The following is a 16,925-nucleotide window of genomic DNA, read 5'->3' on the forward strand; positions in this document are numbered from 1 at the left end:
GTGTATTTTTCAGCAAAAATCTGTACTTTGGGTTTTAAGTTTGAACCAAATTCTGGCAGGATCTGCAGTAAATGTTTTTATCTGCTATCCATAAATAATATCATTTAAAAAAGTGGGTCATCCTCATTGGTTCCATTTTGGAACAGTATGGTGATTTATCTGCTCTGGTTCAATGGTTCTGTCAATGGTTCACTGCTCTGGAAATGATCTTACTAGTGTGATCATGTGCGATAAAGCAGAGTAAGCAAATGATCATTATCTCTGGCCTGCAGAACCGCAGTAGTGCAGTAGATGTTACTGTGCTTATACTGTGCTTGTTTAAACTGTGCTTGTTTAAACTGCTTGAGTTGAGCTAAATATACTGTATATTGTGATATCTTCTTGACACAGGTATTTTTCTTTTGTTTGTTTGTTTGTTTTTAATCCGTCACACTCTTAGTTTAGTTATTTTGATGTAGCTTTCTTCACCTGACATTTGACATTCTATAAGTTTCATTGCACTAACAAGCTGCTCCGAGTTTCTTAAAGCAAGAAAGCTTTCACTTTCAATAAAACCACTACTTCTTGTGGTATTGAAATATATTGTGTGATGCAAGAACAAAGTCCCAACTGTCCAAACTATGTTTAGGTAACTCTGCTGGCCTTCCATTAGCTAAACTAACAATGATAGCTAAAAAGTTATAAATGATTCCTATCTTACAGTAGTTTGCATCATTTTATATATAATAATATAATAATATCTGTCATCTTCATTGTTCTCTCTCTCTCTCTCTCTCTCTCTCTCTCTCTCTCTCTCTGTGTGTGTGTGTGTGTCTTTCTCTTCCTTTCTCTGCTCAAACTGTGTCAGGTTAGCAACTACAGGAAGTACAGGTCTTAATTTTGCTTGTCGAGATGTCATAAACAACCACGGTAATTTGCTTCATCATTTTTAACGCTCTCACTTTTACTGTTTGAAAAGAATGCTATTAGTCCAAATGAATTACATTGTACTATTGTAAAGACTTTCATTCAGTGATGAATATTTTGGAGAATATTTCTTTGCATGCTGTGCTGGTGCTTTGTCTCCCTGCGTAAAATAAGATGCAGTTTGGAAACAATATGTTAAAATCATTTCCTGTTTTTTTTTTTTTAAATGGTGTTTCTGTTTACAGGTTAGATGTTTCTGCTATTGAGGTTTCTGTTTAGGTAAAGTGATGGTGAGTTAGCTCAAATAAATTGCTTGTGCTAGCTTGGTCTTCAGGTGCATATGGCGGATTGTTCTGGATTGTATTGAAAGCATGTGCACGAGGGTCATAATACTTGTCAGATTCCAGTTAAATTTAATGTGTAGTGTTTCTTCTACGACTCAGAGGACAAACCAGATTTCAGCATGAAGCAGGAAAAACCAAACAAATTCACAGTAGAAATTCTAGATAGATAGATAGATAGATAGATAGATAGAGTGGTATTAAACACAGTCTTGGCCAGATTCTTCAAATGTGGTTGAGGTATATGAACCTCAATTCGAGGTTGAGGAATTGCTGCCTGTGTGAGTGTGTTAGCATTTCTACCTCTGTTGGAAAGGTTAATGTTTAATGTAAAAAATAACAACAACAGCAACAACAACAAAAAAACCTTCAGGTACCGTCTGTGCCACACCCACCTCGGGTTGAAATCCAAGTACATATATGAGATATTTTGAGCACAAAACAGGTACCTCTTACACCTACTGTATCGTTTGTAGTGACTGACTGCTTTGTGAATAGTGAGAGTAAGACTTCTTAGCACTAGCACACACTTCCACATTCTTAAAAGTAAATGCAAATACGTCTTTATCACCTCATTACATAAGTCTAACCTCTGGATGTCCTGTTGGTTTCATAATACCAGAATCTGTGCCAAGGTTCATCTAAGCTCTTTTGTTGGCCTGCTGTGACTCCACACCGTAATAAGGCACTTTGTATCGTCTTAAATGTGTAGTTTATCTTCTATTTGCATTTTTGTACACAATGAGATTAATGTTCATAAGTATCTCAAGACGTGACTTCAGTAATGAGTGAATTAAAAAGTCACCAATGCTGCTGTGGGTTACAAAAAAAAAGAAAGAAAATAAATGGGGGCAGTGAATGAATGCATGTTCAATTTCATACCAAGGGAAATTTCTATTTTATATGCCTTTGGATTTTTTTTTTTTTTTTACATGCTTTTATTTTATTTACACCACCCAGGGCGTCTGTGCTCTCAGACCGTGTGTGCATGCTAGTCGTTACTTTTCCCTGCATATATGAAAATGAACTGAAGGGAGAGGAAAGAAGTAGAGAAAGGGTGGAGAGACAGAGAAACGTAGAGCGAGAGAGTGAGAGACTGGCAGGTGGAGAGAGAGGCAGACGGGTGAAAAAGAAAGACGCATAAGAGAGAGAGAGAGAGAGAGAGAGAGAGAGAGAGAGAGAGAGAGGCAGATGAGAGAAAGCAAGAAATAAAGAAAGACAGGAAAAGAGGGACAGACATAAGGAGAGCGAGAGAAAGAGGGAGTTTGACAGACAAAAACTGGCAGACAGAGAGAGAGGGCGAGAGAGGCAGAGGCAGATGAGAGAACGCAAGAAATACAGACAAACAGGAAAAGAGAGTCAGACATAAGGAGAGCGAGAGAAAGAGGGAGTTAGACAGAGAGAAACTGGCATTGCGAGAGAAACTGAGGAAAGGAAGGGAAGGTGTAACAATGAGAGGGGGTGGGTGAGTGTGAAAAACCTGTTAGGTGAGTTTACATTGCAGATGAATAATAGTAAAATAGAAAAAGAATGAGTGCAAGACAGGGGGAGAGGAAGTGTCTCATGAACCTTTCTTTAAAAGGTATGTCTGCTTTTAACTAAATTTCAGGTCTAAATGCTTGATTGGTCAGTGTGTCATTCACTTCACGGGTCCAGTGTATGTGTTTGTGTTTGTTGGCGTGTGTGTGTGTGTTTCCATATCCAATGAGAGCAGGTGAGCTTGTAACCCAACACGCACCTGTTCTCTCCTTTGACAGACTGTAAAGCCACACAGCTAATCTCAGCACTCTTTCTGTCAATCAGTTACACTTCTTTCCTGATCGGCACTTGCTTCTTTTCACAGCTAACTTTATTTTCCAGCCAATCATGTTTATGTCATCCGTACATGCTGGGGTGTTGGCCATTCCTTTGAATGGTTGCATCAAAACACACCCCTTTTTATATTCTTGCCGCCCTCCCTGTCTGTGTCTACTGTGTTTCTGCTTCAACAATACGAAACTCTGGACCTATGTTTTCTCAGCCTATTATAGGTATTTATTTTGCAAACGCATGATAGTATTAGTGAAAGGACAATATTAAGAGCATTAGATGTGATATGATGTGCTTTGTGTTTAGCAGGTGAGTGCTTTATCTCGAGTGGTTTATCGGCCTCACTCATGGATGGGCTGCCAGTATGTATGTAAATTAGCGCTTCACTGCGAGGGCGTCTGATTTTTGTCGCATTCAGAGGTTTTATCTGCTTTGAATGATTACTGCTGCATGACCAGCCTGTGAAGCTCTTTCCTGGTTGTCTGGTACATTTGTTAATTTCTACAGCAAATCTGCTGAAGTATATTTTAATAGTCAGACCGAGAGATACTTTTTCAGAATGTCCATTATGTGTGTACTGTAATGTATTTTCTAATCTACCCGGATTGTGGTCTGGTGTGTTTGACCTGTTATCTGCTTGCTGATCAGGTTTAGTTTAAGCCCGAGAGAGTGACGAAGAGTTAAGGCATGTTGTTAGTGTAAACATAAACTGATACTGTCATGCTTTTAATTTCAGCATGAGATGTATATATAAGTATGTGGTTTCGCTGTATGAGGTGAAGTTTTTAGGCTTTGTTATTTTTTTCTTTCTTTACCTCCATTTGCTTCAAAACTGCTATGTTTTTTCCATAACAAGGCTTATCCGTATTGCTGTACTTTTTATTCTACAATGAAGAAATATAATCTAATTCTATCATTTTTTTTTGTAGGACTTTGGATGCTGGGGCTGTCTGAAAAAGCTATTTGCAGAAAGAAGAAGAGAGCCACAATCACATCAGCCAGTGAAATCTACAGAACATAACACAACATTCTGTGGACTAAAAAGCAGCAAAGGAACATACTCAGGCTGAAGCTACTCAATTTTCCTGGAAGAAAACAAGAAGAAAACAAAGTGTCCTGATAAACTGCCAACATCCAGCATAAGCGGATATAAAGACGTCTGAGTACTTAGGATGCGAAGGGAGCTGACTTTTTAGTGGTCTTTATTTGTTATTTATGGTTTGTTCTTTGCTGGATATTTTATTTACTTTTACATTTAACAGAACTTTATGCCACTGCTATACAGCCACACCTGTACCCTGACAAACAAATCCTTTTTTGTTTATGGATTACTCAGAAAGAATGCCACGTCACCACTTGAAAAGCCTTGATCACACTGTGCAAAGTGAATTACATAGCTGACAACCTACACACATTTGTTATGATCAAATGGTCAAATTATTTATGTGATAAAAATATGAAACCTGAGCATGAAACTAAATACTAAAAAGAGCTTGAAACATATGCAGGCAATCACACTGTAATGTAAGCACTGTTCCTCACTGTTCAAAATGGATATCTCTGGTGGATCTACTCGTGTGCCTGAACACTTAACCCGTCTGTCAGTGGCGAGAGCTGGAAATGGAGAAGAAGAACAAAACAAAATTCAGCCATGTGCTGCCCCATCACAGACCCCAGTTAGGTTCAAAATCCGTTCTGCTAAAGAAAGACAGGAGTTGTTCACCAAAGCCAGTAGTTTTACATCTGAGACGCTTGACAAAACAAGCAGAAGTATCAAAGAGTGTAAAGAAGAAATACCCAAAGTCCACACCATTTCACCTCCATCTCCAGATACTGATAAGATTGACAAAAGAAGACCTAGAGCTCTGAATCAGCTCAGCCTGCCTAGGAATCCTGAACTGTCCATCGGCCCTGAGACAAGCAGTACCATTCAAAAGAAGTCAGACTGTCTTGAGAGTCATACTACAAACGAAAGGGGAAGAACAGAGTTGAGGCAACTGTATCAATTCAACAGAAGTAAGAGCTTAGACTGGAGAGTATCAAAGCATGAAGGAGGACAAGAGAATCAGACTGATGTTATCAGCAATGCTAAAGACCTTGAAGGGAGATCCATGCGACGGTCTGAGAGTTTAAGTTTAGAGAGAAATGACATGGCCAGTAGGCCAAACTCTAATGAACCGGCCCGCCCATTAAAGAGAGTCTCATTACGCATTCAACCATTCAATGGACCTGCTCAAAGAAAGCAAGACAGCAGTGGATTCATCTCCTCAGCAGCATCTGGAACTTCACCTGTAAGAACGGTGGCTCTTGCTCAGTCTTTCCCATCCAGAATAAAAGTAAATCAAAGCCAGGACAAGACAGAGGAAAGAAAGAATCCCTCGAATTCTGGAAACAGTGGTACCACACCAGATAAAGCAGAGCACCATCTCACTTCTCATGTTGATGAATCAAAGGTCAATGAAATCACTAGGAATCAGACTGTTATGGGCAGAAATAGTCATACTGCATCAGTGGATAATAGTGAAAGTTCCCCAACAGGAGTTTTCCATGGAATCATCACTCCTACCACTTTTTTCAGTGTTCAGGCTACTGATTCAAATTCAAATCGCAGTGAGCCCACTAGAAGTTCAATAGATAGAAGCATATCCGTTTCTTCTTTGAGTAAAATGAAGACTGTTTCATATAAACCAGAAAAGAGCGGTACCTTCTCAAAAGCACCCTTCAAAAAGGGACCAGACACTTCAATTGTGTTACCAAATGGACAAGATAACTTGGATGCAATGTCAACGTCGTCTAAAGAGAGTCAAGATTCTACATCTTCAGTGACTAAAAAAAGTGTACGCGATGAGAGAAGACTGACTGGGAACATTTTAGGACTAGGAACTCAGTCTTTAGGCAGAACAAGACATAGATATTTTACTTCTCCGATTTCATTTTCAGCCTATGGTCTGAGCAACAGCAATAGTATCCAAAAAAGCACCAAGAGTGACACAGAGATACAAGAAGAAAAAACGACTAGTAGTCCAAAACTGACAAAAAGCATGGAGACAACAACACTTCCAGGAAAAGAACCACAGAGCACACAGGAAGGAGTTATTCCTCGGACCAAACCCCAATCACCCAAAAGTATGACAGAAGACAGTAAAAAACATCCAGAAGATGGGGTTGGTTTGGAGTTTGCCTCCTCAGGAAGTCCAAATAAGAAGTATGATGGCTTGTTTGAGAAAGTCCAAGAAACATCCTTGACTTCGGTACGAAGCACGATTCACAAATTTGAGGCTCTTGCTCAACAAAGCCAGAGTCCATCAGGGATCCAGCATCCCAGAAGGGCTTTCTCAGTTATAGAGAAGCCAAAAGTGGTACCCAGTCTGAATAAGACATATTCAGATAGATCATTAGGTAAAAGATTGGGTGACTGGAATAGAGAATGCTTGAAGGAGAATCTTTTTAGTAAAGTCAGTGATGAGGCAGTGACAATGGATGAGCTGAGTGGTCCTGTCCAGACCACAACACAGGATAAAGAAGGATCAACAGTGAAAGCGCAAAGTAAAGGAGCTAAAAGTCAGGAGCATGGAGTTGCGCAGATTAAGAAACAACCGGATGAACCTCCAGCCAACCAGAAGAACGAGAAGTTTACTACGATGAATAAAAATGTGGATGAGCCAGATTCCTCTAAAGGCAGTAATCTTAAATCTTATCAAAAGTTTAAAAACACTGAATTATCTGAAGACAAAGTGAGGAATTATCTCAGTTCTACAGGGTCCACCAACACCCAGAAGTCCAGTGGGATCGCTAATATATCCCAATCAGATCTTAAGGACTCTAATCTCAAGGACAAACTGTCTACAAAAGATACACCATTTCAAAAGGAAAGCACCTCTATGTTACAAAATTCATATTCACCCACTGCAGTAAAGACACCATCCAATCTGTTTAGTGACTCAGGATTAATCCCTTCTGTCCAAGTTGTAGGTGATTTCAATAATCCCTACAACACATTTAAAGATGAAAAATTAGCTGCAAAAGTCATTAGGTGGATTATGGATAAAGGGGCTGATGATGAGAATGGTGAAGACGATGAAGATGACGAGGGAACAGAGCGAGGATATGACTCTGACTCGGGGGAATCATCAATAACCATCACAAGCAACATGAGCAGTAGAAGCTTTTGTATGAGGTATGATGTTACAATTTAAGGACCATAAACAACGATATTGTTTTTGCTAGCATCTTAGCTTTGCAGAATACAGACCACAGTTTTCATTTATGGTCTTTGTTTTATGAAAATCTTAAAAACAGAAATATATCAATAATCTAATCTAATCAAGATGTCTGTAATTATACCTGTAGTAAACAGCAATAGAATTGTATTTGTCAGATAATTCATATATTGTAGTTTATGTAACAAATCAGCCACCAGTAAATGTCATCAAAGTTGTTGTATTTTACCTTCATATACAGGATGAATGTAGTCATTAGCTTACACCTAATTTTAAACTTACTATTTATTAATAATTTACTCTGTCAAAAATGTCTACAGTACATAAAGTATTCTGGGTTTTTTTCTGTGTGAAAATCACATACAGTCCTTTTTCATTCTTCATTGTTCATTTCTTCTATTGTTTCCTGTCCCTTCTCTCTTTAACAGCCTTGTAGAGCTATGCAGTCTGGGTGGACTGGACCTTCCAGTCTCAGACAACAGTGGGTCAAAGGATGATGAAACCTGGATGTCCAAGCGTACGGTGTCCATGAGCTCAGACGTTTCCGCCCTGTCCTCTGTGACATTGCTGGGCATGGACGAGCTGGAATGCTTATTGAATGATGTCAGGGGTTTGGAAGCTGATGCCTTAGAGGTACAAGGAGTCCTTTAAAGGTCCAAATGACATAATGAATAACAGCATGAAATTAAAACATAAAATAGTAAGGTTTTGGATCGCACTGGGTTGTCAAAGTCACTGCAACAGTAATGAAAAAAATTAACCCCATTCTTCTAAAAGATTTATATTCAATTGGGAATCAAGTGAATTACATCAGTTGGGATTTTGATGATGGTGGTGAATAAGCTGAACATCGCTAAACATGTTCAACTGGGTAGAAATCTGATCATTGTGAGAGTCATATCATATGAATAGTCTGGAAGAGACCATTCTGTCCCATTCTGTCCTATTAAGATAGAAATGTTTCATTATATCAGTGAAAACATAACAGAAACACTGGATTTTCTTTTAATTTGTCACCTGTATTTGTTATATGTATGTATGTGTAACAATAGGATCTAAAGGACTGAGCTTCTGTATATTCTGTGGTTTTAGAAAGTAAAAAGAAATAAAGCTTTTCTTTTAAGCTTTTCTAAAATTACTATAGGGAATAATGTGGAGTATGTGTATATGCTTTTCTAAATACTTTCTTTAATTTTTGTAGAACTATGAAGACGTGCATGTGGTTGTCCTACATAAGGAGACAGGACATGGACTTGGTTTCACTGTGGCTGGAGGAGTGGATCAGAATAAACCTGTGACTGTGAGTGTTTATTACATGTGAACAAGCACCTTAGGTCACAAAATAACAAAATGACATTTACACCGATCAGTCGATAATAACCACTGACAGGTGAAGTGAATAACACTGATTGTCTCCTCATCAAGCAACTGAACATTTTGTCCTCAAAGTTGATGTGTTAGAAGCAGGAAAAATGGACAAGTGTAAGGATTTGAGCGAGTTTGACAAATTGTGATGGCTAGACCACTGGATCAGAGCATCTCCAAAACTGCAGCTCTTGTGGGGTGTTCCTGGTCTGCAGTGGTCAGTATCTATCAAAACTGGTCCAAGCAAGGAACAGTGGTGAACTAGTGACAGAGTCATGGGTGGCCAAGGCTCATTGATGCACGTGGGAAGCAAAGGCTGGCCCTTGTGATCGGATCCAACAGACGAGCTACTGTTGCTCAAATTGCTAAAGAAGTTAATGCAGGTTCTGATAGAAAGGTGTCCAAATACACAGTGCATCGCAATTTGTTACGTATGGGGCTGCAAAGCTCCAAACAGGTCACGGTGCCCATGCTGACCACTGTGCACTGCCGAAAGCAGAACAATGGGCACGTGAGCATCAGAACTGGACCACAGATCAATGGAAGAAGGTGGCCTGGTCTGATGAATCACGTTTTCTTTTAAATCATGTGGATGGCTGGATGCACGTGCATCACTTACCTGGGGAACACATGGCACCAGGATACACTATGGGAAGAAGGCAAGCCGGTGGAGGCAGTGTCATGATTTGGGCAATGATCTGCTGGGAAACCTTGGGTCCTGCCATCCATGTGGATGTTACTTTGACACTTACCACCTACATAAACATTGTTGCAGACCATGCACACCCTTTCATGCAAACGGTATTCCCTGATGGCTGTGGTCTCTTTCAGCAGGACAATGCGCCGTGCCACAAAGCAAAAATGGTTCAGGAATGGTTTGATGAGCACAACAATGAGTGTGAGGTGTTGGCAGGGCTTCCAAATTTCCCAGATCTCAATACAATCGAGCATCTGTGGGATGTGCAGAACAAATCCGATTTGTGGAGGCCCCACTTCGCAACATAACATCTTGGTGCCAGATACCACAGCACACCTTCAGGGATCTAGTGGAGTCCATGCTTCGATGGGTTAGGGCTGTTTTGGCAGCAAAACGGGGGCCAACACAATATTAGGCAGGTGGTCATAATGTTATAGCTGATCGGTGTATACTTCGATAATTGACCCTGAAAAAACTGTAACTGAGTTGTGGAATTTGAGCTACTTTCATACCCCTACCAAAGATCTAATAAATCAACTTGGCAACTTGGCATCTCTCAACTCTCCTCTCTCAGGTTCACAAGGTTCTACCTAATGGCTTTGCAGCTCAGGAAGGCTCCATCCACGAAGGTGATCAAGTGCTGTCTATCAATGGCACTGCTTTACATAACTCCACTCACAAGGAGGCGCTCCAAACTATGAGAAAAGCAAAGGGGCGGGGCATGGCAGTGGTGGTCATCAGACGAGGTGATGTCACTGAAACATGCTACAGCTTAAAAGACAGTCCACAGAAAGCAGCTGGGAAGCCAGGTGTGTTGCAATACTGTATATATTTATATAATAACAGAAGTTCTGAGCTGTATAACATAGAAGCTATAATAATTCTTACTTATAATTCTTACTTTTGGGACATCTGTGATTAACAGCTTTGGATAGATTACTTAAAAATATAATCCATATATATTACATGATCAAAGATTAGTTTTATACTTTAAACTTGTTATTTCTGGTTTATCTGGTTTTATTAAAAGTCTGTGTAGGTTATATTATAAGGTTTTATTATAAGTCTGTGTAATAGAAGTGCAAACAGAAAACCACCCACACTTTATCAGCTGGTTCTTTTATTGTGCTTTTATTTCATTAATCAAAGAGGAACTAATGCCATTAAATCAATAAATCAGTAGAATCACTGCCAGCAAATTTCATCTAAATGGTTTATGGCAATGTGACCTTTGATTAGCGTACCTACTACATTTCTTTATCTTACCATTGAACACGGTTATTTTCTGTTTCCAGTGCTTATCTGAACAGTATTCCTATTTTGCTATATTTACTAGTTTTAGTAAATAAACATTTACTAGTGTCTTAGTGGTTTGCATGTTTGCCTCGCCCTTCCAGGGGCCTTTCCTGTCTCTGTTTACACACACATGTATGGTCAGCTTACTGGCATCTCTAAATTGTCTGTAGTTTGCGATTGTGCCCTGTGATGGACTGGCAGCCTGTCCAGGGTGTCCCTCCTTGTGCCTTGAGTCCCTTGGGATTGACTGCAGACTCCCCATGACCCTGAGAAAGATAAATGGATGAACAGATGATACAATAGTTTTTAAAACTATAACTGAAATATCTATCTATAACTAATATCTGCCAGTAATGGCAGATATTATGTAGTTAATGGGCACACTCAGTTACGTAATAATTAATAAACTCTGATTCACTGCCATTAAAATATAATCAACTAAACTATACAGTAATTACTATATTTCTGTACTTCAGTTACTCACTGAGTTTGTTACTACCATGTAAACTTCACTTCATGTGTAGAGCACACTTAAGTAGACTGATATTTGTAGATGATCCTTAGGGAGCAGTCTAAAAATTAGTCACCTATATATACATAGATGATGAAACATAGATGCTGACTTTGAGACTGTCTTGAATTTTTTATATTTATTAAACACGTCTCTCAAAACTGGGAGAATTCCCATCTGTATATAAAGTCAATGAAATGATTAATCTTGGTGTCTTCAAATATGACACTAAAATCATTTTACTGTATTAGTATTAGTGTGCGTGGATAGGACGATAAAAATATACGGATTTTTAATTGTAGGGCAATTTGACTGTTTTACTCTAAATAAAAGAGTCTAAAGGTTTCTTAATGAGGTTAATAAAAAGTGAAATGGTTATGGTTTTAGTTAGGTGCACACATAACACTGATTAACTACATTAATAATTATGCCAGTAGAAGGTCCTCAAATGGATAGTAAAACAAACATATGTTTCTTCCACAGGCAGCAGAGTTCGTGTGACTTTGAATAAATCCAGCTCCGACCTGGGCTTCAGTCTGGAAGGAGGAGTGGGCTCCAGCTTAGGAGACAAACCCCTCAAAGTACAGAGGCTCTTTCAGGGTAGGAACCCACTTTTATCACTCTTACGCCGTCAAAATCCTGATCAGAATGTTTATGGCCTCTAAATAAAAATGGCAATCACCATTATTACCAGGTTAGAAGCTGATTTTATGTATTGTGCCCCCAAACTGTTTCTACTGTATATAGTGTTCCACTACAGACATGATGTGCTAGTATAACTGAATAACATAATGTGCTAGTATAACTTAAAACAATTAGCAAGCTCATAGTGTAATCAGATTAAGATAACAGTCATAAAGTACTCATAAACCAAAATATCTAAAGGCCTACGCAACAGTAAGACTGAACAACCGGAACATGTGTGAAGGTTGTAAATAATGCATTCTACTTCCTATGCGTAATGATGGTGATTTAAAGTGATTGCATTTCCATGGTAACTGTGAAGACACTTTCTTACTCATACATTATCAGTGACTGATTGAAAAAAAATTCCCTATCATTTAACCTTCCTGATATTCTTGGGGTCAATTGTGACCTGTTTTCAAATGGTTTTAGATCAGAAATTTGGTTTTATTTCATGTAAATAAGAATAAATGACAAAGAAATTGTACATTTTGTTGTAATAAGTGTAAATGAAGTTAATTAAAAGGGGGTTAACACAGAACTGGATGATAATTTTCATTTCATTCTTTAAAAACAGTTAAACCAGAACATTTTTCAGGGACAAAAGTTGCATGGTCAACAGGAAGACAATATGAAGGTTAAACACACTGATTCAGATTTATTTCATTATAACATGACATACAGCCTCAGATATATAAATTGGCTTGAAATCACCAGATAAAAATGTTAAGATATGTAGTAAATTAAATAGTAATATTTATAGTAACATATTAACTCTTGCTGTTACTCAGGTGGACCAGTTGGGAAAGTTTTCCCAGGTGACGAACTGCTGGAGGTTGAAGGTCAGAGTTTGGAGGGATTGAGACGGCTCGAGGTCTGGCACCTGATTAAGAGATTGCCCCCTGGCCCTGTGGAGGTCTTACTGCAACGTGCTCATCAGTGATAACACAGTGTGGACCCTTTTGTGGGCACTTCTAATACAGATTTCAAAATTAAGTGTGCACAGATATGAGTTAATATCAAAATTGCACACACTAGTATTCAGACCTCAGACTTAAGTGCTACTCACGCAGTGGGTGAATGTATGTCTCACATGTTCACAATCCTGACCTTTAATGTAAGTGAATATATTTTGCAAGATATGCAGCAAAAAACTCTATTATAAACAACACTGTAGTCTGGTGGCTGCTGTAACTGCTATATTTCTGACAACAATGTTTGAGCTAAAGTAAATGCACACAAATAGATGCTGAACTTCTGACAGTTTCAACAATCTGAATGCTCAGAATATCAGATCATGCACCTTCATAGCAGAAGTGTGAATATGAGAAGCTTTCTGTGTAAATACTGGTGTAACATTTGAGTTGCTGAAGTTGCTAACTCCACACACAGACCAGAGAGAAGAAAACATATTAGCTCTGTAAGAAATCTGGAATAATCTTGTTACACAATTACGAATTGGTTTCTGGCTTAATGGTTAGTCCTAAGTGTTGGATCAAAATGCACAAATCTTAAGAAGAGTTAGTAATTTTGCTATAATAAAAATTTAATCATATTTCTGTATAAAATGACATTTTCAGAGGATTACAAAAGCACTAGAGGTCTACGCAACAATTAAAAGGAGTTGCAAAGAGTTAACTTTTAGAGGTCCTTTGTTTTATCAAATACATTTTTATGCTTTTATCCCCGAATAACTGAATTATATTTTGTCTATAAAGGTTTACATGTAACTAATTGTAATTTAAGTAAAATACACATTGTATACTGTTCATTATTATTATTATTATTATTATTATTATTATTATTTTTTTAAACATTTACACTGTGGCCTATGTCTTGTGCTTATTAAATGCTTATATTTAACTTTCTTATTAAAGGTTAAAATGAAATTGTCCTTTATCTAATGAGTATCGTATCATTTTATGACAGGTTGTTTTGACCTCATAAGATGAATTAATAAATAACTATATTGCACTGCAATGATCTATAAAGCAATTTGCAGAAGCTAATTACTAATGCTAGTTAATAGATATCTCCTTGGTCATCAGCAGTGTTGTATAAAGTAACCAATAGCCATAATTGGGTAAAAGTTAGTATTGCTTGACTCCATTTCTTCCCCAAATGTCTCTAAATCTGTTGGTGGGACCGTTTCTCACTTGTATGTTGTATTCACCCCTTTGAATGTTTCCATATTTTTCTTCTTCTACAACCTGAAACTGAAAAAAACTTTTTGTACCATTTTGTACCAAATATGCAGAATATTTTTTCTGACAAACAGCAAAATATTTTTTCTGACACAAAGGTTACTTGAACAAAAAATGACTCACTTGGTAGATTTTTTGAAGCAATTGCAGATGCAAGTCTTTTGGCATGTGTCTTTTCCAGATTGTTGGAGACCGCTACAGATTCTCAGTTGGAAATAGATCGAGAGGAAGGGCATTCTAATACAGGTTCTTTGATTTGAAACACTCCAGTGTATCTTTGGCAGTACATTTAGAGCTCATTGTCCTGTTGGAAGCTGAACCTCCACCCCACTTGTCTAGAATCCAGTCTAGGTGTTCTGCTAGGATTGGACTGTATTTGGCTCCATTTATCTTGGCTTTAGCTGAACCCTGACCTGTTTCCCAATCTCTGCTGATGAAAAGCATTCCAACATGATGATTCTACCACAACCATACTTCACTGTTGGGATGGTGTTCTCAGGATGATGAGCAGTGTTTCTACCAAATGTAGTGCTTTGTCAAAAATGTAATCTAGGTCTTGTCAGAGTAGAGCCTTTTGGCAACTCCCAAAACAGATATCGTATGAATTAATTGTCTTTCTTAAAGCCCAGTTCGATTGTCCTGTGAACTGAGATATGGCTTTCTCTACCTGTATCAGACCTTTGCCCTCTTGCTTACTCCTCTCAGTAATACCCTCCTTACCCAATCACTACTGTTTGGTGAAGGGCCTCCTTCAAGAAACATCACCTTTTGTGCCAATAAATTTAGATTTAGAGTTGTTCTGAGGGACTTGAGATTTTTTTTTGCAACCAATAAAATGTGGCAAGGTTCAAGGGTGGTTCAGTACTTATGCAAGGCATTCCTTGCACATCCCTATAAGTTTTAAAGTTACTCAATAATTATATATATATATATATATATATATATATATATATATATATATATATATGTAGTGTAATGTAATGTAATGTAATGTAAGTTTAAAGTTTTAGTTTAAAGTATAAGTTTATGTTTACTTGGTAATAGACATACCTGGGTATCGGCCATCCATGGTTAAAGTTTAGGTTTAATCAGTTTTGAATAATATGTTGCTATAGTAACATTACCAAATAATCAAAGTATACAAAACCAGCCCAAAAAACCTGCTTCATGATTAATAAATGCAGCCGAATTAAATTTTCAGAGTTCACTACCAAAACTGAAGAATGTAGCTATGAAAATGCAGCAATATAGACTCGCCATCCAATATATTAGGAACACCTGTACACCTGCACAGTCACAAAGTAACTCAATTAGCTACTCAGTTGGATCAGTGTGTGTGTGAAAATCCAAGAAACATCAACACTCTAAACAGCTCATCTGAAACCAACATCCATACTACAGACATCCTTTCATTTTGATGTTTGATGTAAACATTAACTAAAGTTCTTGACCTGTATATGCATGGGTTTAAGCAATACAGAGCTGCCACATGATTGGCTGATTAGATAAAGTGCATGGATTTTCAGGTGTGTAGGTGTTCCTAATAAAGTGTATGGTGAGGGTGTGTACATGTGGACAGCTATATTGAACGTTTTACATTTACATTTCTGGCATTAGGCAGACAACTACTTCATTTCAATTCATGGTGAATGTTAATGGGAAAGTGGAATGGATGAGAAAAAGCTGTTGATGCAATTTCTTGTGGTTGTTGAAGGTGGTTCAATGTTATTCATGTGGATTTATTCATGATGATAAGCCTTGATGCTTGCTACCCTATGCAGTCTTATGCACATCAGCTGATAAGGCAGGGCTTTACATGTGCAAAGGTCACTTTAAGGAAATGGATTGAAACAGACATAGAAGAAGTATTATAATATTATAGATATTATTATATAATCCTGAGGTGGCTCCCAATTACTAGAACATTACAGTAATAGATTATCATTTTAACTATAGTCTATAAACTATACATAGACTATAAACTGATAAGTCTAGGTTTGTTAAACTACCACTGATAATTTTTTAGAGGAATGATCTTGAATTTGAGCCCTGGCTCAACTTACTTGATAGGCTTTACTGTGAGCATTGTGTGACACTCTGAAATTATATACATACTGTATGCATGTGTTGGTTTGAAGGTGTTTTGAAGCACTTTCAAATCCAACAATATGGTTACATCACTTGACTTATATGGCCAAAGGTCTGTGGAGACCTGACACCTGACACCCACGTTTAGTTCTTTTCCAGTCTGTTCCCAAATAGTTAGAAGCGCACAGCTGTATAGAATGTCTTTGTATGCTGTAGCCTTACAATTTTCCCTCCACTGGAACAAAAGGGAGCAAACCTACAAAGTCAGAAGTAATGGTTTGCCTAGGTAAGATTGGAAGAACTTGAGTTCTGACCTCATCCCTCCTGAACACCTTTGTGATGAATTGCTGACTTCGACTTCCTCGCCCAACATGGGTCTGTGTCTGACCTTACTAATACTCTTGTAGCTGAATGGACAAATCCAATATATATATATATATATATATAGTGTATTGTAAACTAATATCTTTTAGTTTTTCTTATTTGTAGTGTTAAAAGCTTTTATGTCAAGTTTTAAAAGTGCAGCACCTCAACCACTAAGGTACAGAAAGCTGTGTCCCAGCAATATTTAATGTGATTTAGTGACTTGTGTTTCCACAAAGGTTAACTGCAGTAAACATTTCTTTAATTAAACAGAATTTCTGAATAAATTATTTGACTTTGGAGGCCTGACTTGCATTCTGGATGAGGCATTTTGTTGATTGGACAGGCAATGTGTAACAAATTGTTAGTAAATATAACTATTTGCTTCTGAAAATGTGGTGAAAAAAGATAAAGTTTACAGAAAGATGGTTATTCATGTAA

General features: G+C 37.8%; 1 protein-coding gene across 4 annotated transcripts; it reads left to right on the forward strand.

Annotated features, from left to right (window-relative positions):
* Positions 1-830: 830 nt before the first annotated feature.
* si:dkey-92i15.4 (mucin-12) lies at positions 831-13,614 on the forward strand. Of its 4 annotated transcripts, none has more exons than XM_058397576.1 (7): positions 831-909; positions 3,986-7,233; positions 7,705-7,909; positions 8,478-8,576; positions 9,913-10,147; positions 11,629-11,745; positions 12,621-13,614. In XM_058397576.1, the coding sequence occupies exons 2-7, from the start codon at positions 4,607-4,609 to the stop codon at positions 12,770-12,772; spliced, it is 3,435 nt and encodes a 1,144-aa protein (XP_058253559.1). In that variant the 5' UTR covers positions 831-909; positions 3,986-4,606; the 3' UTR covers positions 12,773-13,614. The 4 variants fall into 4 exon arrangements, with proteins under 4 accessions (XP_058253559.1, XP_058253541.1, XP_058253550.1 ...); XM_058397558.1 differs by lacking the exon at positions 831-909 and adding an exon at positions 2,385-2,829; XM_058397567.1 differs by lacking the exon at positions 831-909 and adding an exon at positions 3,176-3,277.
* The last annotated feature ends 3,311 nt before the right edge of the window (positions 13,615-16,925 follow it).

The sequence above is a fragment of the Hemibagrus wyckioides genome, linkage group LG01 (genome assembly GCF_019097595.1).
Source record: "Hemibagrus wyckioides isolate EC202008001 linkage group LG01, SWU_Hwy_1.0, whole genome shotgun sequence".
In the NCBI taxonomy this organism is placed as follows: Eukaryota; Metazoa; Chordata; class Actinopteri; order Siluriformes; family Bagridae; genus Hemibagrus; species Hemibagrus wyckioides.